Here is a 26800-nt window from a genome sequence, read left to right on the forward strand (position 1 = left end):
TTGCCTCTTGATGTACCCATCATAGTAGGAGATAGATACAAGGCGCCAAATAGGAGTTGTAGACACAGCGTCTGCACAGTGGGAAAGCCGTGCATGCAGTGTAGCATCTAACTAATCAAACCAGGAGGGTCTTGGAGACACCTAAGGCACTGGCAGCCAAGCCTGAGGACCCGAGTTCAATCCCTGGAATCCACAAGATGGAAGGAGAGAACTGACTTCCAAAAAGTGTCCTCTGCATCCAGGAGGCAGAAGCAGGCAGATCTCTGAGTCAGAGACCAGCCTGGTCCAGGTAGTGAGTCCCAGGCCAGCCTAGGCTCCACAATAAGACATGCCAAAATATAAAACAAAACCAATAAAACGAAATAATCGCCCCCCAAACCACCAAAACAGGAATATTTGTATCTCCAGCCCAGTTGTTCTACATTTTAAATTTAGTTAACTGTTGTCGCTAATGCCGCCCGCCTCCCCAATCCCCATAGCACACTTGCTTAGCAAGGGAGAGGTCATAGGTCACAATCACAGCGTGTCACATATCTGCACTCAGAATGGCAAGGTGGCCCAGAGGGTAAAGGTGATTCCTCCAACGGACATGATAGAAGGATGGAGCCAGCTCTGCGAGTTGTCCTTTCACAGGCACCTACATGAAAAAAAAATAGTTGTGTTTTTTAAAAAAATAATGTATTCTAAAGATGCGTTCTAAGACATCTTTCCTAAGACATAGTGTTCACATCAAAGAATCAGGTGAGGAGAGAGTCCTGGTGAATAATAGGTCCAGGAACGCTAAAGCCCCCGGCCTAGTCCAGCAGTCCAGCACCAGGACTCAGGGCACACAACACACACACACACACACACACACACACACACACACACACACACACACACACACAGACACACAGACACACACACACACACACACACACACACACACACACGAGTTTCAGAGTTGATGTAGCCGTCATCTGGCTATAGCGCCCCCTAGAGGCCAACCCGATAGTCGACCCAAAGTGTAATTCATTAGTTCATTGTGATTCCTCTAAGGCAGGAGGTCTTACCTTGCGGTCGGGACCCCCATTTGGGGGTGGGATGACTCTTCCACAGTATCATCTAAGATCATTGGACAACACAAATGTTTACATTACAATTCATAATAATAGCAAATAGCAAAATTACAGTTATGAAGTATCAATGAAAATAATTACACGATGGGGGCGGTCAGCACGCCACGGGGAAATGTGTTAAAGGGTCTCAGCATTAGAAATGAGGAGGACCACAGCTCTAGGGAATTCTGTGTGTCTCAAACGCATAATTGCAGATGGGGAAACTGAGGCTCGGAGAAAGATTGTAACAACATCTATTCACCTACGCAGCCAGGTGAAAAGCATGTGAAAAACATGTGGTGGTTTGGTTGTCTGTGGCAGGGGAGAAAGTGACCGTTTTCTAACATTTAAACCTGAGTCAGGTTGAGGGAGGCCTTCCTTGGTGGTGGTATCTGAGACCAGGATGAGAGGCTTTGGGCTGCATGGACATGAGGAGGAATGACAACCAGTCTGAGGCGATTAACCAAGGAGAGATGTGCCTGGGAACCTGCTGCATTCCTCAAACCAGGTCCAGGAGAGTGCGGTGGGGGTGTTTATGGAGCAAAAGAGGTTAGATTATAAGGCTCTGTGAACTAGATAAAGAAACTCTGATTTTCTGTATTCTTCTAAGTCATTGTAAGATTTAAATTGCGAGCTGTGACTCATGTTTGTAATACCAGCTCTTGAAGATTGCTTCAAAGTTCAGGCAAGCCTGGGGTACATAGTGAATTTTAGGCTGAGTGAGACCCTGCTATATATATATATGTGTGTGTGTGTGTGTGTGTGTGTGTGTGTGTGTGTGTGTATTATATATTATGGAAACAAAATAAACAAATACAAACCAATGTGGCAAAATACAGTTATTATAATGGTTGTGTTAGTTAGGGTTTTTATTGCTGTGAAGAGACACCACGACCAAGGCAACTCTCATAAAAGAAAATATGTAATTAGGGCTGGTTTACAGTTTCAGAGGTACAGTTCCTTATCATCATGGAAAGAAGCATGGCATCATGCAGACAGGCATGGTGCTGGAGAAGGAGTTGAGAGTTCTACACCTTGATCCGAAGGCAGACAGAAGGAGACTGTTCTGCAGACAGCCAGGATGGGACTGAATCACACTGGCAAGGCTTGAGCATATGTATGAGAGCTCAAAGCCTTGCCTCCAAGTGCCACACTTTCTCTAACAAGGTACACCTTCTCCAATAAGGCCACACTTGCCAATAGTGCCACTTCCTATGGGCCAAGCATATTCAAACCACAACGGTATAGGTTTCATTTCCCCTAGGGAGTTGGGCTACAGAAACTTGGCTGCAGTATTATCCATGTCTATGCCTCAGTTTCTCTGGCCCAAACACATGGATAGAAAAAGGAATAGCTTTTAGCGTCTAAACGTGAGGAGGACAAGTCGGTTGTCAACTCCATCACCTAGGGACTCAGGTGCCCCACACACTTGTAGTTCTATAAAGGAACAGCAGGTGTCGCTCTGCGGCCGCAGGCCATCAGACCCTACGAGAGACTCACTTCTCTCTCGCAGAAAAACTCGAGTTCTGCTACAAAGGGGCTTCCGAGTGCCGCATGAGGGGTCTTTTCCTTTAAAAACAAACAAATAAATAAACAAACAAGCAAACAAAAAATAAAACTGACTTTTGGCTATGCAAAAAATTCTGCTCCTAGACAGCTAGGGAGATAGGCACGTTAGGTGCTGCTTCCCAGAATGCAAGGCGTTATGCAAATGAGGTTACTTAATTTTTAGTAGGGTCATTTACCAAACACTTTACAAAGAAAACACATATTCATGATAAAAACTTAAAAAGTGATAGAAATCATTAAAATTAATCACCCAACAAATTCCCCAAATAATCACCATAAGTGAAAAATTTATATAATATTTGGCCTTTATATACCTTTCTGAAAATAGCTTATCCTGCCCGGATGATCCTCAGTGGTCTGGGGTGCAGGCTTCAAACCTGTAGCTGTTTAGCGACAGAGTGGTTCAATTCCACCTTTCGGGCGGGAGTATCTATCCCATTTTGCTCCCTGAAACCCACATTCTTATGCAAAGGCGACCAGCTCGGAGTTGATCTCTCTAAAGCCACCACTATTCTCATTTATTCTCCCTTTGAAGTTACTTTTGTTTTCCTCCCAGAAATTTCCAATCAAATACATCTCCAAATTAGTCTCTGCAATTCTAAGATGTTTCTGTGCATCCCTGCTGTCTCTCCTTCAACGATTTGCTCATCCAGTCATCTGCTCGCTTATGTATTTAGTCACTCATGCACTTATTAATCATATATTTGTTCATTTGTTGACTCCGGCTCAGCCCTGTCTCTGCGTTGGAGCAGTAATGGGGATACAGTTATGATCACACCTTTAGCCCTGGTCTTTAGAGGTAACCGACCGAGCCAGTGGAGAGAGCACGGCGCCAGGCAATTGTGTATTTAATGAACTCAAGCATAGAAGGCCATCTCACAAGGAGACCTGAGCAGGGTGGCCTTGAGACACACACTTGATGGATGACAGACTGACAGAAGAGCGAGAAAGGGGGAACTGAGGCTCGAGCAAATGCCTAGAACCTCCTAGACCCCCGACTGGTGAGCAACTCCTCCCGCACCGCAGCGAGTTATCCCTCCCAGGCTTGCTATTAAAGAAGAGACATGTGTTCTGCCTCCTCCATGCCTCTTGGATCCTTCCTCTCCTCTGCTTCCCATTCTCGATCCTTCTTGAAACCCTCAGCGTCCTCCTCAGCCTGGGATGGGCTAGAAGAGACCACCTAACGCTAACCTCTCTTCAAAACCTGGGGCAGCTTCTTAGTCCTTTCAAAAGAGCGTCTGAACTCTGCATTCTAAGAACGTCATTGTCTGTAGGATCTCCCTGAGGCTAACTCTCACTCTCCACGTGCCCTCCGCTACCCTCACCGCGAACCTCTGGCTCCCCTGGTGTACCAAGCTCTCTCCCCATAACAGCTCTTTGCACCTGGAATCTGCCATCCACATGACATTGAACTCCGGATCTCCTTGCCTCCACCTTCCAAAGGATTTACCCGTGTGCCCACCTTAGCTGCTCCTGAAGTCATAGCACACCCAAGGTCCTGAAACATTCTTTCCCGACCATGAAGTCTCCCAGACCTTCATCAAATCGAAACCTTACACTTTTCTGCCCCTTACTTTTTCAAGTAGGTGGCACAACCAACATGGAAAGTCCCGTTGTAGGTCCTGATTCATTAGGTGTCCCACTAAGTGCCTGCAAGACCTTCCTAGCAATCCAAATTCTGTCTTACTGGAAGGAAGCCATGTAATAGGTGCCCAGGGAAAACAGACACTTTGACCTGAAGGATACGTTTTTTTTTAAAGCTTTTTTTATTGGCGACAGTGCAGAACCAAGGGGGGAGGGGAGCTGTCCAGTGCTAGACTGCCCCAGCACCCCCGGGGTCAGGTGCAAAATTCAAAAAACAAAATGAAAAAGATCACAAATTCAGCCTGGGCGAGGGCTATGGAGTCAATGAATGGTGGTCGGCAGCGGCAGGCCCTTCTCCTGATCAGACATTTCCACCCAGAATTCTCAATAATAATAGATTGTAAAAATCTACCACCCAGTCACACTTACTTACAAAAGTAAAATCGCATGTCTCCGACAAATCCAGAATTAACAGACAGGAGATCAGGGCCATTGAGAGAGGAGACATGTTGGAAGTAGTCTGAGCCAGACAGACTTGAGAAAAGATAAAGGGAGAGGCCGGGACTGTTTCCAACAGCCAGAGGGGCCGAGACAACAACAAAAAGGTGACAGTTAGGAAAGGGACAGCCAGAAAAATCTGACTCAAATCCCCAGAAGCGATTTTGAACTCCACAGCACACTTGAAAACGAGGAAGCTCGCACGCACGCACGCACACGCACACACACTCATATATAATATATTTATTTATACATAATAGATATAAGTGCTTTTGGGGAACCAGGAAAGGGATAAATAGCTGGGGGTGGGGGGTGGGATTAGGCTTGGAACCGAGGACCCAGGACAGGGTATGGAATGTTCCATGCAGCACGGGGGCGGGGGCGGTAGGGCCCATCTCCCCAATATTAAAAAATAGAAATCTGACTCGTGGAATTCTCACGAGGTGAAAGCTGGAAGGACGAGCCAGAACCCTTCTTCGGGCCTGGAGGAATTGGATGGAGTGGAATAGTGGGAACTCAGCCCCTCTTAAATACGCCAGTCCAAAAATATTTGGGAGTTCAAATACCAAGGGGTAGGGGAGCCAAAGCCTCAGCCCTGAAAACTTCTCTGAAAATTGCCTCGACCTCTGAGAGAGGCTGCGGGGCTACCAGGGTGCGGAGAAGTTGGCGTCCTAGGCTGGGGGAGGCGAAGGACTTAGAGAAAACGTCTGGGGCCTGAGCAAGAAGGCCACCGGGACGCTTCGCGGTCACTCCTTTTGAGTCTAACTCCCTGTTAAGGGGAGAGAGGAGGCAAGTGGAAGAAGAGGAGGCCCAGGGAAGAAGGCTTTGGAGGGTTGGGGGTCGATCCCATCCGGCGCACCCAGCAATCCGGCCACTCATTCACAGTATAAAGCGCTCCAGCAAGACGGGCGTCGCAGCGCCCCCTGCTGCCCGAAACCAGTAAGGCCCAACGAGGACGGCCAAGGGCGCCTGGGGTGGGGGTGGGGGTGAGAAGGACATGGCATAATACTGCACAAGGGTGGGAGCGGGCCTGAGTTGGGAGGGGGCTCCGTAGCAGATGAGAAAGAAAAAAAATCCAACCTGATCCAGTTTTCCCAGGAGGGAAAGACTGAACAGTCAGATAGGGGTTCACATTTTGGAATCAGCGGGGAAGTGGGGTTAGCAGACTCCCAAAGTGGGCATCGACTTCCCTCAGTCAGGGGCTCAATTCGTCCCGGAGGAGGTTGTAACCTCTTGGAAATGTTAAGTTAATCAGCTAAGGCCCGAGGGATCAAAACAGAGCTATCTTGGTCACCACGCACCCTGGAGGGTGGATGGGTGGATGGCGGAAGAGAAGGACGGTGCTGTCATTTCCTCGTTGGGTCTCTCTGGGGGTGCATGCCAGCTCGACCTCAACCCACCCTGCACCCCACACCCAGCACCCTTTCCCCTCCAGCCTCACGCAAGACGCCAAAAGTGGGCGTTGCATCCCACCCAGCCAGCCTTCTATCCCCAGAAGTTGGGTTGAAGTAACAGGACAAAGAGATATTTGCAGGAGGGGTGTCCGTCCCCGCCCCACCCCCTGTCCCCAAAGTCACCAGCTCTCCGGTCTCGCCGGGGCACAGAAAACCAGAGACGGAGCACAAAACACAAAGGAGGTCCTTCCGTCATGTTCGATGGCAGAGGCGGCAGGTGGTCAGACAGAAGAGTCAAGGGGTCCACACACACACCCCCGGACCGCTTCCTCCCCTCTCCTCCTCTTCCTTCTCCTCCTTGTTCCTTGCGGGTTTGTTTGTTTTGTTTGTCTAAAGAGTTTACAGAGCAAGAAGGGAGGGCGAGTTCAGGGGGTCGGACGGCTGCTCGCTGCCGCTGGTGCGTTGGGCGCCGGCGAACGCGGAGACCTCCGGGCAGGTGAGGACAAACGAGGAAGTGTACGAAGGGCTAACAACGGGGAAGGGGTCGCCGAGGACTTGAACTTCACTGTGTGTAAAGAGAGAAGCCGTCAGGTTGGGGGGTGCGTCTCGGCTGCTCTGGAAGGGCAGGGGCGGTGGTGGAGGGGGCGGCAGCAGCCAGCCGAAGCCGTCTTCCTTAGCGGATGTTGACCCTGGCAAATCTCTCACCTCGGCCAGAGGGCCTGGCCCCGGCCCCTCTTCGTAGGGGATCTTGCAGCCCGGTTTGTGGGCCACCAGGACAAACTCCAGGCGTTCCTTCTCTTTTTGCAGCTCGGCGATCTCCGACTCCAGCTCTGCCTTTTCCTCTTCAAGCTGATCCGTTTCCTAATGGAGCCCAGCAGGGCCAGGTCATAGGAGACAGAGAAAGGACGGATGCTGGTCAGCGACCACACAGAGTGGCTTCACCCACCCCAACCCCACACACGTACATTCTAGCTGTTGATCCAGGGGGCTGGACAGCTCCTTCCCAACTGAGGGAGGAGCGTCCCCTAAGAGGAACTCCTGGTAGACTATGCTACGCGGTGACTCAGTTTCCCCATCAGACTAAGAGATGGTTGGGAAAAGGCTAGGCAGGAATGGACGTCTCTGATGGGCAAGAACTCCATGCCTGGTGTGGTGGTGAACACCTGTAATCTCAACTTTCAGAGGCGGGGATGGCTATTCCTTTCCGGCCAGCCTGTACTTCTGCCTTAAAAAGGCGGAAGCGGGCAGTGTAGCTCACTGAATCAAGGAGATTGATTACCAGCAAGCCTAGTAAATTGAGTTCGATTCCTGAGACCCACAACATGGAAGGAGAGAACCAACTCTGAAAATTGCCCTCTGGCCTCATATGTGTGCTGCAGCGCACCAACCCGCAGTCAAACATAAGCAAATAGTAAATAAACAAACGAAATATTTTTTAAAGAAAAACACTGAAGTTTGTTGAGTCAGTAAATAACGATTATGTGTTGTTTTGACTGTGGTTCTGTTACCCATCTCCTTCAGCCTCCCAACAGGAAACCAGAGATGCTCTGGTTTCAAGGGGGCAGGCATGGGAGGGAGGGGGGCTTACACTGAGGTAGAAGAGAGAAAGAAGTGGGTTTGGAGGGCACCACTAGCTCAAGTTTGGGAGAACTGTAGATGGCTGAGGTAGCAGGTAGGGAACTGACTTGGCACAAAATAGTTTCGAGCCAGAGCCAGCTGGGATGACAGCATCTCAGCCAGGGCTGAGACTTGAGGCTAACAAGTTGGGGGAGTGGGGCTGAAGATCCCTGGCACAGGAAAAAAAAATGGATGCAGGGAGGCAAAATGGATTATTCTTTAGCCAAGGAAGGTGAGAGAATTACCTCCTCCAGCTTGTCTCCTTAGGCTGAAAGAAAGCCAGGAGGGTAACATGTGGGGACATATCCAGGGAAAGTGGGGAGCAGCCAGAAGTAAGTGGGCACAGGTCTTTGCATGCCTATAGAGCCACTCCAGGTTATGCTGACCCTTGTTCCCTAAGAGGGGTGTTTCTCGTTTAGGACACAGGCACAGCAAGAAATGGGGGAAGAACAAGGCAGAGTGCTCCCAGCACAACCTCTAGATACCCCCAAACCCCTCCTTACCGCCTGGAGTCGGTCTGTCAGCTCCCTCCGACGATTTCTGCATTTAGCTGCAGCCAACTTGTTCCGCTCTCTGCGAACCCTCCGCTTTTCTTCTTCTTCTGGGGTAAGCTGAGTCAAAGAGATAAGGACCATGAGATCTGGGGGTACCTCTATCAGCCCTGAGAAAATTCCTCTTCCTCCTGAACCCCAAATAACAACTCTACTCCTCACTGTCAGAGATGATAAAGTTCCTTCAGGCTTGAGGACCCAGAGGAACCCCCAACTTAATAGTGACAAAATTACTCTCACCTCCTCTTACTTCCCTCATCCCCCAGGCCAACTTTTAAAAATAATGATCTCTTTCAGTCCAGGCTGGACTCAATAAGTAGCACAGGCTGGCCTCCAGTTTCTGTTCCTCCTGCCTCCATCTCCTGAGAGCTGGGGTTACAGGCCTGCACAACCATTCCAGGTTTATGCTTTGCCAGGGACCTACTTCATGCATGCTAGCAAGCACTGTGCCAACTGAGCCACATTCCTAGGCTCCTCCACACCAGCTCCTGGGGTCTCATACTTACTGTCTCTTCTCGGGGTCTTCTAGGCCTGGCTCTGGCTGGGCGGGCAGACACAGGGCCACTGGTGGTTGTGCTGGTTGAAGGCCCACCACTTCCGCTTGCCCCACCAGTGCTGTAGGCACTCAGGCCCGGGGTTGAGTAGCTGGTTCCTGGCATGTCATACGGGTCAACAGCTGGAGGCTGGGAGGCCAGTGGCTGCCCCTGGGACTGGGCCATGGAGGAGATGAGGGTGGGTTGCACGAGCCACTGAAGGTCCTGGCTGGTTGTGATTGCGGTGACCGTTGGCACGAAGGAGCCGGGCATTTCCCCGAGACCGGCGCACTCCTACGGGGTGAGACATACACACACAGGCGTAGACACACAAACAAAGCCACCGACACACACACGCCCAACACACATAACACACACCGACCCCTGTGAGTGAGCACAGGGTGAGCTGGTGTGGATGTGTGTGTCACAGGCAAAAAGCCACAGCACCCACGCTTCCACTACACCGTGACGCAGTGGTTAATGAGAGGATTCTGCTCAACTGCCTTCTACCTCCTCCTTCTTCCTCGGGGAAAGGTTGCACGGTTCCAGCGGGTGGTGAATCACACCCCGGGTTGGTGACTCTTAGGTGTGGGGGGGTGGGTGGGAGAGGAGGCTGGACAGAACCTGGTGACAAAACCTCCCGGTATGGAGCCACAGACATTCAAACACACACACAGCCAAAACACCCCACCCCCACCACAGAGGGAGGGAGAGGGAGAGGCCTTAGCCCAAGCCTTCCTCTCCTCCACTCACACACAAACACACCCCCCACTGTATGAGGGCTCCCGCAGGGGCGGAGATCCCAGTTCCAACGGTGTTGGGGGAACAGCCTAAGAGTTGAGAGCATCCCTTCCGAGTATCTGTCTCTTCCCCAATGAGACTGACAGGTTTCAGAGGCCTGATAGGCAGAGAAAAGTGACAGCGAGAGTCTCTCATACTGTCTTGCAGGGTCTGGGGTGACATAGGATCTGCGTCCCCGAACCCAAGAAGCGTCCATCACGCCCCTCACCCCCCTTCCTGCAAGTGGAATCCTAGAGGCTTAACTACTCTAGGGGGCGTGGCGAGGGAAGGGCTGAATCCCTGGCCAATCAGGGCCCTGGGAACCAAGGGAAGGAGGACCTTTTAGAGACCACCTGGCTGCCTCTCCGTAGGCTAGCTCATCTAGTGTTTGAACACCTCGAAAGGACTGAGTGTCCAGAGCTTAGGGAGCACGTATATGTGTGTGCCTGGAGAAGAGATGAGGCCTTCAGTTTCCCCTTAGAGGCGCTAACACTCAGCCAAAAGCCTCTAGCTTGTGACAACAGAGGGACTAGGTCCATACTAGGTCCTCGCAGACCCATGGGGTGGCACCGAGTCGCCCGATCGCGACAAGAATCCCCTAGCTCTCCCTCTTAGAGACCCTCAACACGGGAAGAACCAAAAGAAAAAAAAAAGAAGGAGCTACGCTCTACAAATAGGAAGAGAACATTGATTGGCTAAAGCCCACTCCGCGACAGCCAATCACAAAGCCGCGCTGCCCCCTCCCTTAGCAACGTGGCTTCGGCGTTCCAAAATAGAACGTGCCCGGGACGTCAGGGGCGGGGCGGGCGGAGGGGGCGCCGCGCGCCGTGCGTGCCCCGCGTCAGACGGAGGATTCCAGCGCGTCAGCCTTTACGCACGGGTCCCCCGTTACGTCTCCGCGCAGGAGGCGGAGGCAGCGTGATCGGGGTTCGAGGCCCGAGCTCTTGCAGGGTGGAGGGTGACTGCGGACCTGTAGTCCGCGCTTGGAAGGAGGAGGGAAGGGGAGGAGGCTACTGGAAGCTTCTCTGGGATTTTTTTCTGTTTTGTTTTTCTTCCCCTACTTGCCTAGCTTCTGCTTAGGGAGCCGGATTTCGGCTAAAAATTCTCAGCTTTTGCTAACCACCGCGTATATACTTTGCACCGGGCATCGCCAACGTTTGCCCAGCTGCATTCCTTTCCCGCGCTCCGTGCAAATAACCCTTTGCAAACACCACTCCATTCTTTGCCGTTTGCAAACAACAAAAACCAAAGTGCAAACCAAGTTATTGCATTCCCAGATCCTGGGTTTTGGCGCGTCTCTATTTGAGAGGATGCTCAATCCACCCACACTTTAGCCTGAAAGAAACATTTCCCCACAATCACCAAAGTAGCATCTTTGCGATCTAGAACTTACCTGGGAGGCGGCGGCGGTGGGTGGACTGCCGAAGGAGTCCACCGAAGAAAGGTACTGAGACTCGGCGGAAGGTGATGAACTACACCGGGAGCCGGAGTCGTAGTCTCCGGGAAAAGCTTGAAACATTTCCCTGGGCACAGGGGGGCCCCTGTGACCACGCTGAGGTCGCCGGGAAGCCAAGGCTATGGCCGAGTGGGTTGAGATGCGAGTCCGGAGTAGACCGGACACGTCTCCAAAGTGCGCTGCTCGGGGAAGCTTAGTCTCCGGCTCGGAGAACTGCACAAGTTTCGATGCAAGTTCCCGCTGCAAGATCCCAGGTCCCCTTCAGACCGCCGCTGTACCTCCTGAAAGTCCAGACTCTGTCGGTTTCACGGGGGGCGACGCGGGGATCGCTCCCCGCCCAGGAACCCGCCGGGCAGTGCCGCGGTGCAGCGTGCGCTTCAGATGCTGTTCCAATCTTGTCCAGGCGTCCCAAGAAATGAGGGAGGGCAGAGGGGCGCGATCCAGAAGCCCACAGAAGGTAAGCCTATCCTCCGGACGAATCGGAAGAACGATCTAGAAAGAGTCTTGCAAAAAGGAAACCCACAAAACTTTCTCTCCAGTTTAAAAAAAATGTATATATATATATATATATATAAATTTTTCACGGCCTCCAAGAAGAAAAAGAAAGAGTCACCAGTAGTCAAGTCCAGCAAGCCCCAGCTCCGCGTGTCCCCGGCGTAGCCGCTCCAGTCTTATGAATGAAACCGGGAGCCGCCGGGCTGAATTTATGCGCGTCCGGGACCCGCCCCCCTGCTTGCGTCACCCGCAACTCCGTGTACAAACCTCCCGAACGCTCCCTTCCCGCCGCCTGAGCCCCTCTTGGCGTCCCCCAGGGCCATGTGCACCTGCCACCTGTCCATAGATTGACCCTCGGGGTCTCGGGGGTCCCCAAGGCTGCGTTCTGAGGGGCTCCGCGGGAGGGGATCCCGCCCCGCCTTCCCCGGAGTTCCTGTGACGCAATTAACCATATAAGGAGCTCGGCCGGCGCGGCTGAATGTTTGTTTGGTATCCTAGCAATGACGTCAGAGGGAATCCCTCGCTCCCGCGCACACCCGCCGTTGCGCTGTGCGGAACCCGCCCGCGCCTGCGCAGTTCCACGCTGTCTCGGAGGCTGAGATTGACAGGTGCCTGAACTCCCTGGGAAGGCCCCTGCTGACCCCAGTTGGAGAAGGTGTAACCCCAGATCCCCAAGCCTGTTTATACCCCATCCTCCCCAAGCTGGTGCAGCGCCCCCACTGGTGAAAAAGAGCAAGGTCCCCAGTGCAGATTCTGGCGAGAGGGGTGTAATCAGTCTAGGTGGGGAAACTGAGGCTCAGGGCGAGTTGGAGGGTCTGTGATATCCCAAGGTAAGGATGGGTAAGGATGCAGTCCCCTCCCCACTAGCTTTGACCCAGATTCTGTGTGACTCGGTGAGCTTGAAAATTGTGCTCCCTCACTGATCTAAAACTTCAGTCCTCCCAGCTAAACAAAAAATAGATGGCTTCCCCAGGTCCCTGAATCTGGGGACCTGCAGAACTGGAGCAGGTAGGAACCCACACCCAGTGAGTTCTTCAGGCTTGATGGTTCTGGAAACCTCTCCTCCCTGCTTAGCCCAGGAGACAGAAAAAGAAAGTGTGTGTAATTAAGAACAATAATAACTGGTGGTGTCTGGGGGTGATGGTGGTGGCGGCAGCTGCGGCAGCAGTACACACCTTTAATTCCAGCAGAAGCAGGAGGATCTCTGTGAGTTTGAATATATATATATATATATATATATATATATATATATATATATATATATATTCATTCTATTGTGAACATCCCCTCCTCCTCTTCCTCCTTCCTTTTCCCCCTCCTTTCTCTCTGTCTGTTTTTGAGATGGGGCCTCATTATGTACCGTTGGCCTGGAACTCCTCTTGAGTGCTGGAGTTAACGTATATTCCGCCATGCTAGGCAGTGAACATATCTGATCTTATGTCCTGTTTGTTTGTTTGCTTGTTTTTAAAGCAAAGACTGGAATTTACTATGTACCCGAGGATGACCATAAACGTCTTGCTCTCACCTCTATATTGTCGTCAGGCCTGGTTTATGTGTTGCTGGGGATGTAACCCAGGCCCTCCTCCATGCTAGGGGAGCCTGCTGCCAACGCAGCTGCATCGCTGGCCAGGGTCCTGACTCTTAAGCACCCACTAAGAAGGATGCCACCAGCAACTGAGAAAAGCCCGGGAGACTCCCAGACCAAACCTGGGGAAAGAAGACTTTTCGAGGGGCAATGCCACGCACACATGTCCACTCACCCTGGATAGGGAGCCAGCCCAGGACAGACCAAAGTCTAACTTGCTGAACCAATGCGTTTTCTATTGGGGGTTACTTCCAGGAATATGCATATGTGAGGGGTGTCTTACAGGAGCAGAAGTCACTCAAAGACAGCTACTTCACCAAAGCCCGCCCTAGCATGAGTGACAGCTCACAAAGTTGGGAGCCTGGAGCACCCTGCACAGCCTAAAGACTGCTCTACAGATTGGAGGGTGCTCTTTCTGAGTACCTCAGTTGATCTAAACCTCTTGCAGGCAGCTTGGCCGGGTTCTGATTCTTCCAAGTAACTGGTCTATTGTCAGGGTCTCCTTTGCAGCTTGGCATCCATCCATCTTAGGAGTGGGGAAACTTTTAGCTTTTATTGCTTACTTTGGATGGGAGGGGCTTAGTAAATGTGGTCCGTTTCAGGGATTCCTATCGTGAGTCTTTTACCATCCTGATCAAAGCTCTGTCCATCTATCTATCTATCTATCTATCTATCTATCTATCTATCTATCTATTTATTTATCTATCTTTTATTATGAGCTACATCCCTGACAAGCCTTACTTACTGGAGACAGGGTCTCACGATGTAGTCCTGGCTGTCCTGGAACTTGCTATGTAGAACAGGCTGGCCTTGAACTTATGGAGATTCACTTGCCCTTGCCTCTGGAGTGGTGCCTCTGTGCCACCAGGCCTGGTTCTGGGATCAAAGGGCGGTATAATACTCTATTGTGGCTGTGACGTTCTTCATTTTATTCAACTCTGAACTCAATGCAGGGAGCCACTCACTTTGTTTGGTACCCCCCCTTATGTTGGAATGTTTCAGTCTTAGAGGAAAGTGTTCCACAATCCCTGGTCCAGCCCAAAATCTAAAGACGAAAGCAAAGAGGCACTTTAATTGTTTTTTTTTTTTTTTGGATTACTTATTTTTTATTATGTGTATGAGTGTTTCATTTTGTTAGGTTTTTGCATGTATGTGTGTGTGTACCCTGTTTGCCTGGTGCCCACAGAGGGAAAAAAACACACACACAAAAAAAACAAAAAACAAAACAACAACGACAATGACAAAAACAAGGACAAAAAATAATTATTCCCTGTAGCTGAAGTTAGAGTTGATTGTGAGCCACATGTGGTTACTGGGGGCCAAATCCAGGTTCTCTGTAAGAGCAGCCAGTTCTTAACCACAGAGCAATTCCTTTACCCCAAGAAGCACTTTAAATATGTTGAATCTGATCAGAAGTGATGGGTCCATGCCTTTATTCCCAGCAACTGAGAGGCAGAGGCAGAGGCAGAGGCAGGCAGATCTCTTAATTCTAGGCCAGCCTAATCTACATTGTGAGATTCAGGACAGCCAGGGCTATGCAGAGAGATCCTGTTTCAAAATGCTACGACAACAACAACAACAACAACAACAACAACAACAACAACTACTACTACTACTAATAATAATAATAATGTTGAATCTCACAGACCCAGAGAGGAAAAACTCAGGGCCAACACCATAGCACCATGGACAAGGTACGATCTCTAACACCACCCAGGATAAACTTGATTCTCTACACCAATAGTGGGGAGATGGTGGGGAGCCACATGAGGATAAAGGGACTTGGAGGGTGCTAACAGGATGACAGAGATTGCCAGACAAAAGCCTGGCCTCAAACCACCTCTCACCTGGTTCCCCACGCCCCCTCTGTCTGCTCCTGTCAGGAGGGAGGGACAAGTACTCAGAGATGACAAAGCAGCCACTGGCAGGCCATGACTCGGCTCAGGCATCAGACAGGGAGTGACCCCTTAGTACTCTGCCCACCTCAGCCTCTCCTCTCCTTTCCTAGGGGTTAAAGGAGACACACAGTCACCCACTCTGGCTGCCCCAAAGCCATCAGACCCTGACACAGTAGCTCAGACACCCAAAATGCCACCACAGGGATACTCAGACATCTGCCCACAAGTAGCAGCCCATAGCCACCTAGAGCCTAGACACACCTGCACAGAGAGACACCACCTCACACCACCACCTTATAGGACAAGTGTCTATACACATAGGGAGATAGAGGCTCCCTGTGAGACAGGAATGGAACACAAGCACACAAAAACATGTGCTCTTAGCTGCCAGGCCATCTCTCCAGGCCTGTTATTTTGTTTTGAGTCAGGGAATCATTATGTAGCCCAGGCTGGCCTAGAATTCATTGGATTGCTAGCATGGGTTAGTCTTTCTAAGATAGGGTCTCACTCTGTAGCCCAGGCTAGCTCTGAACAATCAATCTATTACCCACCCCCCTGCTTTCACCTCCCAGCTACCTCCCATGCCTGATTCTGTGCTTTTCTTTCCTAAAATGTCACCACCCTGGCATTCATGCATACAGAGTCCTCTAGTCTTCCCTTGGCCAAACCTTTGCCAGTGCATTCCTCAGTTCCCACAAGCCCTCAGGCCACTTCCCAGCCCTAGCCCTGCAGACCCCTGTGAGCCAGGATGTCTGTGGGTCCCATGGTTTGACAAGAGGGTCAACCCCATGTCAATGCGTAAGTGTCCTTGTCCTGTCCTCCTAGCTCTGATAGACTTGGTAGCCTGCCTCCACCCTCTAGGCCAGGGTTGAATTCGCTCAGTTACCCTTTGGTTGCAATCCTGCAGTCCTCCCAGAGGTGGTGCCCATGGGGATTCAGAAGGACAGAATGGTATGCTGTATGCTACCTGTCAGTGATCCCTGTCGTAGCCTCCCCTCTCCCTGCTGTGCCTCAGTTCCTGGGGTTTGCGTCCGCTTTTTCCACTGTCTGGAGCACACTGTCTGGAGCACACTGAAGCACACTGTCTGGAGCACGCTGTCTGGAGCACACTGTCTGTCTGGAGCACACTGTCTGTCTGGAGCACACTGTCTGGAGCACACTATCTGGAGCACGCTGTTTGTCTGGAGCACACTGTCTGGAGCACACTATCTGTCTGGAGCACACTGTCTGGAGCACGCTGTTTCTGGTTTACTTGGCTCCTGAAGCTGCTTTGGCCTCAGGTGATCCAGTGCCTTGCAACAAGCATGTCATCTTCGAGGTGTTCCCCTCAGGGTTGGGGTGAGACTGCCCTGTGTTCCAGCACGGAGCAGGGAATCTGTAGGTGCTGCAATTTTTTTTGTTGTTGTCATGAATTTACCTTATTTTTACTTGATTATTTGTGAGGCAGAGTCTCGGGTAGCTCAGGCTAGCAACCAGTATTTTATTTAGCTAAGGATGAACCACCTAGAACTTCTCTCATCCTCTTGTCTCCAGCCTCCAGAATCACATGCGTATCACCACGCCTGGTCTGTATAGTGCTGAGGTCAAGTTCAGGGCTACATACATCCGAGGCAGCCACACCCAGCCCGACCATGTGTTCAAGTTTCTTTGTTCTTTTAAATTAAAAAGTATTTTTACTTATTTTAATTGTGTGTGTGTCACACCTTGAAGGAGTTTCTTCTTTTCTTTCATCATGCAGATGCCAGGAATAGAACTCAGGTCCTTGGACTTGCAGGCAAGTGCTTCTATCCACTGTACAATCTTTCCAGCTCTCATGTTTCTTGATTGAAGCTGTCTTACTCTGTAGCACAGGCTGGCCTCCAGCTAACTCCTTGCAATCCTCCTGCTTCAGCCTCCTGAGGGCTGGAATTACAGGCATCAGCCTCTTCATTCATAAGGTTTGATGGGTGCAACACAGTTATCTGGATCTCTGTTCCTTCAAATGTAGCTGCTGGATCAACGGGTGGCAGGGACATTTTGTGTGTGTCAGACCCGACTCCAGGCATTTGGAACAATTACCCAAGCCGCTGGGGATGAGCTTGTCTCTCAGAGTCTTCTGACTTGCAGGGCGTTGTGTGTGTCAATTTTTCTTTTTGAGACAGATTCTCACTGTGTAGTCCTGTCTGGCCTGGAACTCGATCTGTAGACCAGGCTCATCTTGAACTGACAGAGATCCACCTGTGTCTGCCTCCCAAGTGTTGGGATTAAAGGTGTGCACCACCATGCCCGGCTGGCTGTATACAGTTTTAAGGAGGGAGAGTAGAATACAGAATCCAAAGGAAAAATACGTATGAATGAAAAGAAAAGGAGATGAAGAAAGGAAAAGGAAGGGAACATGACTCTTCCTAGGTATGCTGAGGAGAGTTTTTTATAGATGTGTGGGAGAGCATAGCTGGAGGCAGAGACCTCTAGGAGAGTCCAGAGTCGACATGACCCTGAGCCATGTGGGGAGAGAGGGAGGGGAAAGAGGGGAGCCAGGTGCAGCCTAAAGGTACAAAGAGAGACGGGATAGCTAAGATGGTTGGATTTCATAGGGACAAACAGCCCAGCCCCTGGGCTGGAGAAGTGCAGCATAGGGTATGCCAGTCAGGAGGGCCCTGTAAGAGCTGAGGTATTGCAGGGAGAACCTGATGGCCAGGTCCTCTTTGATATGTTAAATAGGCACCTCAGACATTTGTTCCAGGGTTTGAAACCTAACAACATATAGACATATACAGTTGGACAGATGTCTGCCCCAAGGTACACATACACACTCTGACAGATACTTAGCTGTGTCTAGCTAGTCATGCCTACAATCCCTGCAGACGGATCATTGAGTTCAGGCTGAGTAATAGAGTGAGTTCAAGGGCTTCTTGGGCATTAGTGAGACCTTGTCTCAGAATTACATATAAAACAGGGGTCTGGGGACAAACAGGCCACGTGGGAGGGGCTGGGAGCAGGCTCAGTGGTAGAATGCTTGCCCAGCATGCAAGAAGCCCTGGGTTTAATCCCTAGCACAGCTAAATAGTCTAGAACAGTGCCTGGCAAGAGGTATGCACTGCAAATGTAAGTAATTCATATCGAATGAGATAATCAAATCCTGTGAGTTGCAATCTTCATAATGAGAGTTATGTATGTCACTTAGGAGGGTGGAGGAAGCAAGCCTTGTGGGGACAGACTTGTGTGTGGCGAACTGTAGTTCTGGGGTGGCTGGAGCCTGGGGCTCCCACGCTGGCTTTTGTTCGCATGTGCCTGCGTGTGCAAGTGTAAGAGCCCATTGTCTGCTGACTCCCTAGTCCTTTGAGCCTCGCTTGAAACTTCGCCATTCTGTGCGCAAAACACTAAGACCCCATTCCACATCCCTGCCACAGGTCCCCAGGCTACTGGCCACAGACCACAGCTTCCCCTTTCTCCCACAGACACTTCCCTTTCCCTGACTGGGGCCTCCCCTCTGGCTCTTCTCCCTCAACTTTCTCTTCCTGTCCTGTGGATGCTGTGGCCGGTGGTCCCTGACTCAGGCTGGAGAGCCTTTACTGACCTTGTTGTGGTTCGCATGCCCACACAGCCAGACAGCCACTCGGGCGTGTCTCAGGGGGTCACTAGTGGCCACGTGCCCGTGCCCAAGGTGACTGATTTCAGTCCATGATTCAATCTCCTTGTCTCAGCCACTAGGGTTGCCCTGGTCGTGTGATGTCAGAAGTCAGGTATGTGGCCAGGGTTTCTCCAAGGTGACTCAGACGACTGACCGAGATACCCTGTTCTCCCTCCAGACACTCTGGGCCAGAGTCCAGGGCAAGCAGCCACTGAGCCTGACACTCCCTTCCCGGCCCCCTCCACACCCTCCATGGCCCAGAGCTGGGAATACAAAAGAGAGAGAGGGTTCCCAGAAGCAGGGACCTGGGCCAGCCTATGTTGGCCACCAAGCCTTCCCCACCATCCCAAAGATCAGGGGCTGCGGATCTCATCCATCCATCTGTCCTTCCATCCATCCGTCCATTTGTCTACCTGCCCAGACATTCAATCAGCCATTCAGATATTTTATTTTCTGAGACAAAGTTTCTCTGTGTAGCTCTAACTATCCTGGAACTTTCTCTGTAAACCAGGCTGTCCTCAAACTCACAAAGATCTGCGTGCCTCTGCCTCCTGAAGGCTGGGGTTATAGACATGACTGACCCACCCTGCTAGCGATTCAGACATTTAATCAGCAGCCATCACCATTCACTGAAGCCCTGGGGCACAGAAAGAAACAAGACCAGCATGTCCATCCGGCTGGTAACAGATCTATAATAGTTGGGAGGTTGAGGCAGGAGGATTACCAGTTCAAGACCAGTCTATACATGGTGCCCTATATTTGTGGCCATTACTTTCAAATTTCACCAACCTGCAAACCGGCTTCTGTCATTCCCTGAGAGTTTTTCCCACAATTCCAGTTTCTCAGAATCCTCCACCCTCAACAGTTATTTGGAGCAAGTCCCTTCAGGAGTCTGCCCTTAGGCTGGCCTGCTTTAGCAAGCCCTCTTTTCTTTCTTTTCTACATCTCCGTCCCACGGAGGGACTCCAGTCTCTACGTTTAGTCCCCAAACTCCACCATCTGTCTGCCTTTCCTGAAATGTGAACTTCCAGAGGTATTTGAGGTGTGTGTGTTATTTTGTTTTGTTTTTGAGATAAGGTCTCTATATGTAGGCCTGGCTGGAACTTTCCCTAATCTTCCTGGCTCTGCTCTCAGAATCAGAATCCAGGTGTGCTTGTGCCACCGCCACTGCCGCCGCCGCCGCCACCACCACCACCACACCTGGCTGTGCCAAGCACTTTGTAAACATTTTCCATACAAACTTGTTTATGACCGACAGGCTTGTGAGCAGGTGCAATTATACACCCCTTTCTCTGGGGGAAAGTTTCAGACAGGGTCTCATTGTATCCTTTGCCTGGAGGTTGATATGAATTGTGCCAGCCCTCCTTCCTCTGTTTAGGTGCTGGGGTTACAGGCATGTGGCAGTTCACCTGGAAGTATTACCCTACTGAGAAACAGCAGATACAGAGCGAAGCACAGAGACCCTAGTGTTAGAGCAGAGGGAGCCACGCCATTCATGTCCATGGGCATTGACAACATGGTGGGTGTGACAGTGTCTTCCAGCCTGGCAAAGCAATGGAGACGAAGCTTGCAGCAGACAGACCCTCAGGTGTGTGATCATATGCAGACCCTCAGATCAGAAGGTTGGGGACCCAGGGTGTGTATGACACTTGGGCCCTTCTGTCACAAGACATAGTACACTGCAAAAGGCAGGCAACTCTGAAACTTGTAGGCTCTATTGTGGCATAAGCCCAGCAGCCCAGCACTTGGGAGGCTGAGGCAGGAAGATCAGGAATACAAAGCCAGCCTGTGGGCTATAAGAAGTCCCAGACTGCTTGCTCTTGCGCGCGCGTGCTCTCTCTCTCTCTCTCTCTCTCTCTCTCTCTCTCTCTCTCTCTCTCTCTCCCTCCCTCCCTCCCTCCCTCCCTCCCTCCCTCCCTCCCTCCCCGCCTCTCTTTTCGAGACAGGGTTTCTCTGTGTAGCCCTGGCTGTCCTGGAACTCACTCTGTAGACCAGGCTGACCTCGAACTCAGAAATCCGACTGTCTCTGCCTCCCAAGTGCTGGGATTAAAGGCGTGCGCCACCACCACCCGGGCCAAGGCCCAGCTTTTTTAAAAAGGACAAGAAAAGGGACTAGACTCATACCTCCATGATACAGCACTTATCCAAGAGGCATGAAGTCCTGGGTTCGATCACGGGTATTGTCTAAACTGGGCATAAGGGTATATGTCTATAATCCTAGCACTCAGAAGGCGAAGGCAGAAAGATTTCGATCTTCCTCAGCTATAAAGTTTGAAGCAGTCTGCACAATGTTAGACTCTGTCAAAAAAGGAGAGAGTTCTGAGATTATAGTTCTGGGATTTGCACCCACAGCCTTGTGCGCACTAAGCAAGCTGCTCTATCAGCTGCACCCTCAGGGCATCTCTGAGTGGATTGTCTGAGTTAATATACAGGAGGCAGAAGCCTCTGCTACAGGTGAAGCCACCCACAGACACTTCCACATTCATAAGCTTCCCAGATCACCCGAGAGGCCCTCACATAGCACACACACCACTCACACTCACAAACACACCAACACACACACACCACTCACAAACACACCAACACACATACACACATACCACTCACAAGTTCACACATACATATACACACAAATTTACACACACACACACTCATACACACATACACACACACTCACAAGCTTACACACACATACACACAAATTTACACACACTCAAAAACACACCAACACACATCCACAAACATTCACACGACACACACATGCACACTAACACACACACACCACTCACAAGCTCACAGACACATATACACAAACGTACACACACTCATATACACACAAACACACACCAATACACACCTAGAAAAGTACTCCGGCTTTCTCTCACACACACATCAGTGGTCCTCGGGAACCTGCTGTCTATCACACAATTGGGCACTGTCCCCAGAACTCCACTCATGCGGTCACACCCTGCTTCTCTCTGCTCAGAGATTCGGCCCAGCCCTGGTCACATGAAGCTGCAGCATGGGGGGCCTTGGGAGGAGGGGTGCTGAGGCCAGTGGGTAGACCCTCCCAGTTCGCGGACTGCTTCTCAGACAGAGCCGGATGCTTCAGACTGGCGGAGAGAGACAGGTAGGCAAGAAACCTACAGGGGAGAGAGAAGGGAGGGTAGGCAAGGGTTGTGGTCCTAGGTGTGTACGTGTGCACAGGTCATACACAACCGTCACTGGTGGTGGGAATCCTCCTGCCCCAGCACTGCACCCAGAAACCTAGGATCTGAGGTCACAGTGACACGCTTGGGAAGGGCCACCTCTCCTCTTTTTGCGCTCCTGCTTTTGTGTGCTGTGGTTTAGGGGGAAGGAGATAAGTCAGCGCGCGGGAGGCTCCGAACAGACAGGCACTCCGGGGAGGAGGGGACGCAGACAGAAAGCAGACGGTGGTAATTTGAGGACACGGGTGTCCCCTTGCTGCCATCCCCGGGTCGAGCCGTCTGTCTGCCCCGGCTGGTCCTAGCTGCTGTGCGCGGTCGCGCCGCTTGGCTGGGGACAAACAACCTTCCCGTCGCTAGGCAACGGCGTGCCACAGGCTGCCGCGTCACTGCGTCAGCGCGGGCGGTCGCGGGGAGGGCGCAACCAGTCGCTCCGGCGCTGTGGTTTGTTGACGTTGCTAGGCAACCGCCTTGGCGCTGCCCGGGCAACGCGAATCGACTGTTCTCTGTCTTAAAGTAGCAGGAGCCCTCCCTGGTTCCCCGGAGGAGAGCCGGGAGCTGTAGGAAGAGAAAAAAGGTTCCTTCCTGACTACCGGGACAGTCTGTGGATTTGGAGGCTGGGTCAAGTTCATCTCGGTTCTTGAAGCGGAGAGAGAATACCGGGTTACAGCTGTAGATTTCTTTCTTTTCTTTTCTTTTCTTTTCTTTCTTTCTTTCCTTCTTTCCTCCTCCTCCCCCCCCCCTCCTCCTTTCCGTGTTTTGAGGTAGGGTTTCTCTGTAGCCCTGGCTGTCTGGAACTCCCTCTGTAGACCAAGCTGGCTTCGAACTCACAAGAGATCTACCTGCCTCTGCCTCTCAAGTGCTGGGATTAAGGGCGTGCACCATCACCGCTTGGGTTAGATATTTCAACTCAAGTATTTGAAATGTTGGTGTTTGTTGATTGTACTTTTGGTTAGGTTCAATTGCAGCAGGTGCGCAGGGTATGTACGCAGTGGTGAGAAAAAACTGGATTCCAGTACCCGCTCTGTGACTTTGACCTGTGAGCCCTTTCTTTCCTGGGGTGGAATTGTACATTTCTCACCATGAGAAGTGTGATCTCCCTAAATTCTGTAAAATGGGTAGTGGTCCACTTAGGTGGCCAGCGGGCAGAATCGCTTGCCACCATGCCAAGTCATTTTGACTTGAGTCCCTGGGGCCCACATGATAGAAGAGAACAAGTTTTCCTCTGACTTCTACACTCGCACGCCCTCCTACCCTACACAATAAGTAAATAAATGGCAATAAGAAACTGACCTGGTTCTGTACCTGACTGATTTTAAGATAAATGAGTGAGCAAGGGAGATGGTTCAGTGGGCAGAGGTGCTTGATGCCAAGCTTGACAACCTGAGTTCGATCCCTGGGACTTAATACAGGTGAAAAGAGAGACTGACTTCTATAGGTTGTTTTCTGACCTCTACACACAGGACAGAGCACACAATTCACCCCACACAGAACAGATTAAGAAAAATGGAAAAACCAGAACGAGCTGGATCTCGTGCATTGTGGCATACTAAATAGGCAGCTCTGTTGTATACTAGTGATTTTTAAAACATTAGTTTTTGATTTATTAACTCATGTACATGAATGTTCACCACCTGAGTGTCTAGGAGTTCCAGATGGTTGTAAAGTACAATGTGTGTGTTGGGAATCGAACCCAGGATCTCTGCAAAATCAACTGTTCGTAACCACTGAACCATCTCTCATTTCACCAACTGGCAGGTGGGGCTGCAACCCTGCCATATTAAATCCTGACTGTGTGACCCTAAGCTGGTGACTTGTCCTCTCTGACCCTACTTTCTCCTCTGTGAAAGCCATAATCTCTGTGTCACAGAGTCACTTCCGGGTAACGGTCCTGGGTGGGGGTTCCCCTCATGGGGCTTGTCAGGTCGCTGCCCTGTGTCTGTGTAGTGACTCATCATGCTATGTTATGTAAAGCTCTTAGGTTCTGCATGGAGGGCAGGTTATACAAACGATGTCTTTGGTACATCCTACATAGGAGCCCTGGAGAGGAGAACGTGGTCCCCTGAGATTGTCAATCCATGGCAATGGCTGTGTCTAGCAAGCATTGACCCATGTGTATGCACATGGGGGTCCCTCTGTCCACCTAATTATCACTTTACCTTTCAGACATGGGTTTTCTTGAGAACCTTATGTTTATTCACTTTTGATTTCTGTGTATGGGTATGTGATTCTGTGTTTGTGTTTTGTGTGTGTGATACTTGTCCAAAAGCCAAGTCCTCGTGCCACTAGTAGGATAGGTTCTGCAAAGACATGGGGGCACAAACAAGAGTTTGTTCAACTGCAGCAAGGTAAAGAGGTGCAAGCATATATATATATATATATATATATATATATATATATATATATATTATTATATATATGTTATTATATATATGTAATCCTAGCCACTCAAGAGGCTGAGGAGAGGGGAATACAAGTTTGAGATCTGCCTGGTCTATACAGCCAGTTCCACCTCAGTAACTAGACAAAACATGTGTTTCAAAATAAAAAGAGATGGGAATGTAGCTCAGTGGTAGAGCCCCTGCCTAGAATCTCCCAGTGAGGGGCTGGGGGCGTGGCTCAGTGGTAGAGCCCCTGCCTAGAATCCCCCAGTGAGGGCTGGGGGCGTGGCTCAGTGGTAGAGCCCCTGCCTAGAATCTCCCAGTGAGGGGCTGGGGGCGTGGCTCAGTGGTAGAGCCCCTGCCTAGAATCCCCCAGTGAGGGCTGGGGGCGTGGCTCAGTGGTAGAGCCCCTGTCTAGAATCCCCCAGTGAGGGGCTGGGGGCGTGGCTTATGCTTTCCTAGCCCACAGAAAGCTAGTGCAGACAAACAGACAGAAGTGACAGGTAGAAAGCGTTTGTTTTCAAACCATCAGAAAACACATCTCCAAGAGCCCAGGGCCACATCTCAGTATACATATGTGACTAAGTTACACAGGTTGTTGCAGGAAGTGTGGGGTGTGCCTGCTTTAGGACTGTGATTGATTGTGGAAGGCTGTGGGTCCTCCCCTTGGCATGTGCCAGCCTGTCTGTACGCAAGTGACCCAAGTCAGCACAGGGAATGGCCTGACAAGCCTCACACCTGTCAAGCAACATTCTCCCTGTTGGGTCCGGACAACACCCTGCTGGGTGTGGTGATCCTGAGACCCTTGCCCCAGAGCTGCGGGACAAGCCCACATGGAGGGGTGCAGCGCTGGCTGTAGCTCTGGAGGCTGACAATGTTTGTTATATCTTGTTGCCTGAGTCTCGGGGGTTCTGTCTTCAGAGACAGCGAATCGTACATTCTGGATGAATGACATTTTGGAGCCTTATTTTCTGTATATAACATTTCTTATTAAAGATGTATGTTTTTAGTTGTCTGTGTGTATGGGTGTTTTTCCTGTGTGAATGCCTGTGCATCACATACATCCCAGGTGCCTTCCGAGGCCAAAACGGCCTGGGGGCCTATAGAACTGGAGTCCAGATGGTTGTGAGCCTCTGTGACCGCTGGGAATCAAACCCGGGTCCTCTGCAGGAGCAGCCTCTGCCCTTACCCGTCAAGACCTCTCTCCAGGCCCTAAGATTTATTTCTACACGTGGTGTGTGTGTGTGTGTGTGTGTGTGTGTGTGTGTGTGTTTGTGCGCACGCGTGCGAGTGTGTGTGCACTATTTGCATGCAGGTACCTAAGGAGCTAGATATCCTGGAACTGACAGTTATGAGCCGCCATAATGTAAGTGCTGAACTCAGGTGTTCTGCAAGAGCAGCCAGTGCTGTCAATCACAGAGCCATCTCTCCTTTCTCTCGTTTATTTCTTTATTTGTCTACCTATCTACCATCTATCTATCTATCTATCTATCTATCTATCTGGTTTCTGTGTGTAGCCCTGGCTATTCTAGAACTCACTCTGTAGACCAGGCTGGTTTATAACTCCCCGATATCTACCTGCCTCTGCCTCCATAGTGCTGAAAGGCTTCAGCCACCTCTGCCGGCATCCTCCCCCTTTAAAAACTTGTTTTTAATGTATTATTAGTGCAAGTGCCTGTGTGTGTGCATGTGATGTGTGTGTACATGTGATGTGTGTGTGCATGTGATGTGTGTGTACATGTGATGTGTGTGTACATGTGATGTGTGTGTGCGTGTGATGTGTGTGTACGTGTGATGTGTGTGTGCATGTGATGTGTGTGTGCATGTGATGTGTGTGTGCATGTGATGTGTGTGTACATGTGATGTGTGTGTACATGTGATGTGTGTGTGCACGTGATGTGTGTGTGCACGTGATGTGTGTGTACACGTGATGTGTGTGTGCATGTGATGTGTGTGTACATGTGATGTGTGTGTACATGTGATGTGTGTGTGCATGTGATGTGTGTGTACATGTGATGTGTGTGTACATGTGATGTGTGTGTGCATGTGATGTGTGTGTACATGTGATGTGTGTGTACATGTGATGTGTGTGTGCGTGTGATGTGTGTGTACGTGTGATGTGTGTGTGCGTGTGATGTGTGTGTACGTGTGATGTGTGTGTACGTGTGATGTGTGTGTACGTGTGATGTGTGTGTGCGTGTGATGTGTGTGTGCATGTGATGTGTGTGTGCATGTGATGTGTGTGTACATGTGATGTGTGTGTGCATGTGATGTGTGTGTGCATGTGATGTGTGTGTGCATGTGATGTGTGTGTGCATGTGATGTGTGTGTGCATGTGATGTGTGTGTGCATGTGATGTGTGTGTGCATGTGATGTGTGTGTGCATGTGATGTGTGTGTACATGTGATGTGTGTGTACATGTGATGATGTGTGTACATGTGATGTGTGTGTACATGTGATGTGTGTGTGCATGTGATGTGTGTGTGCATGTGATGTGTGTGTACATGTGATGTGTGTGTGCATGTGATGTGTGTGTACATGTGATG

General features: G+C 50.6%; 1 protein-coding gene and 1 non-coding gene across 3 annotated transcripts; one reads left to right on the plus strand and one right to left on the minus strand.

Moving 5' to 3' along the window:
• Positions 1 to 3002: 3002 nt before the first annotated feature.
• Positions 3003 to 3089, plus strand: Trnastop-uca (transfer RNA opal suppressor (anticodon UCA)). Its single transcript has one exon. It is a non-coding gene; the product is annotated as a tRNA-Sec (tRNA).
• Positions 3090 to 5812: 2723 nt separating this feature from the next.
• On the minus strand, positions 5813 to 11748 carry Fosb (FosB proto-oncogene, AP-1 transcription factor subunit). 2 transcript variants are annotated; one of them, XM_076928854.1, is made up of 5 exons: positions 11017 to 11748; positions 8817 to 9137; positions 8263 to 8370; positions 6848 to 7003; positions 6574 to 6707 (listed from the first exon to the last, which is right to left on the minus strand). In XM_076928854.1, exons 1-5 carry the CDS (start codon positions 11140 to 11142, stop codon positions 6705 to 6707), a joined length of 714 nt encoding a protein of 237 aa, XP_076784969.1. In that variant the 5' UTR covers positions 11143 to 11748; the 3' UTR covers positions 6574 to 6704. The 2 variants fall into 2 exon arrangements, with proteins under 2 accessions (XP_034380061.1, XP_076784969.1); XM_034524170.2 differs by having other exon boundaries at positions 5813 to 7003; positions 11017 to 11745.
• Positions 11749 to 26800: the final 15052 nt, after the last annotated feature.

Source organism: Arvicanthis niloticus, chromosome 1, assembly GCF_011762505.2.
Source record: "Arvicanthis niloticus isolate mArvNil1 chromosome 1, mArvNil1.pat.X, whole genome shotgun sequence".
In the NCBI taxonomy this organism is placed as follows: Eukaryota; Metazoa; Chordata; class Mammalia; order Rodentia; family Muridae; genus Arvicanthis; species Arvicanthis niloticus.

Bases quoted from the DNA above. Each gene is read 5' to 3' on its own strand.
- Fosb (XM_034524170.2), bottom strand. From the start codon at position 11,142: ATGTTTCAAGCTTTTCCCGGAGACTACGACTCCGGCTCCCGGTGTAGT. The intron at 8,371-8,816 runs GTAAGTATGAGA...TCTTTGACTCAG, and splicing joins GAAGACCCCGAGAAGAGACA to CTTACCCCAGAAGAAGAAGA. The intron at 7,004-8,262 runs GTAAGGAGGGGT...GGGCTCCATTAG, and splicing joins TGACAGACCGACTCCAGGCG to GAAACGGATCAGCTTGAAGA.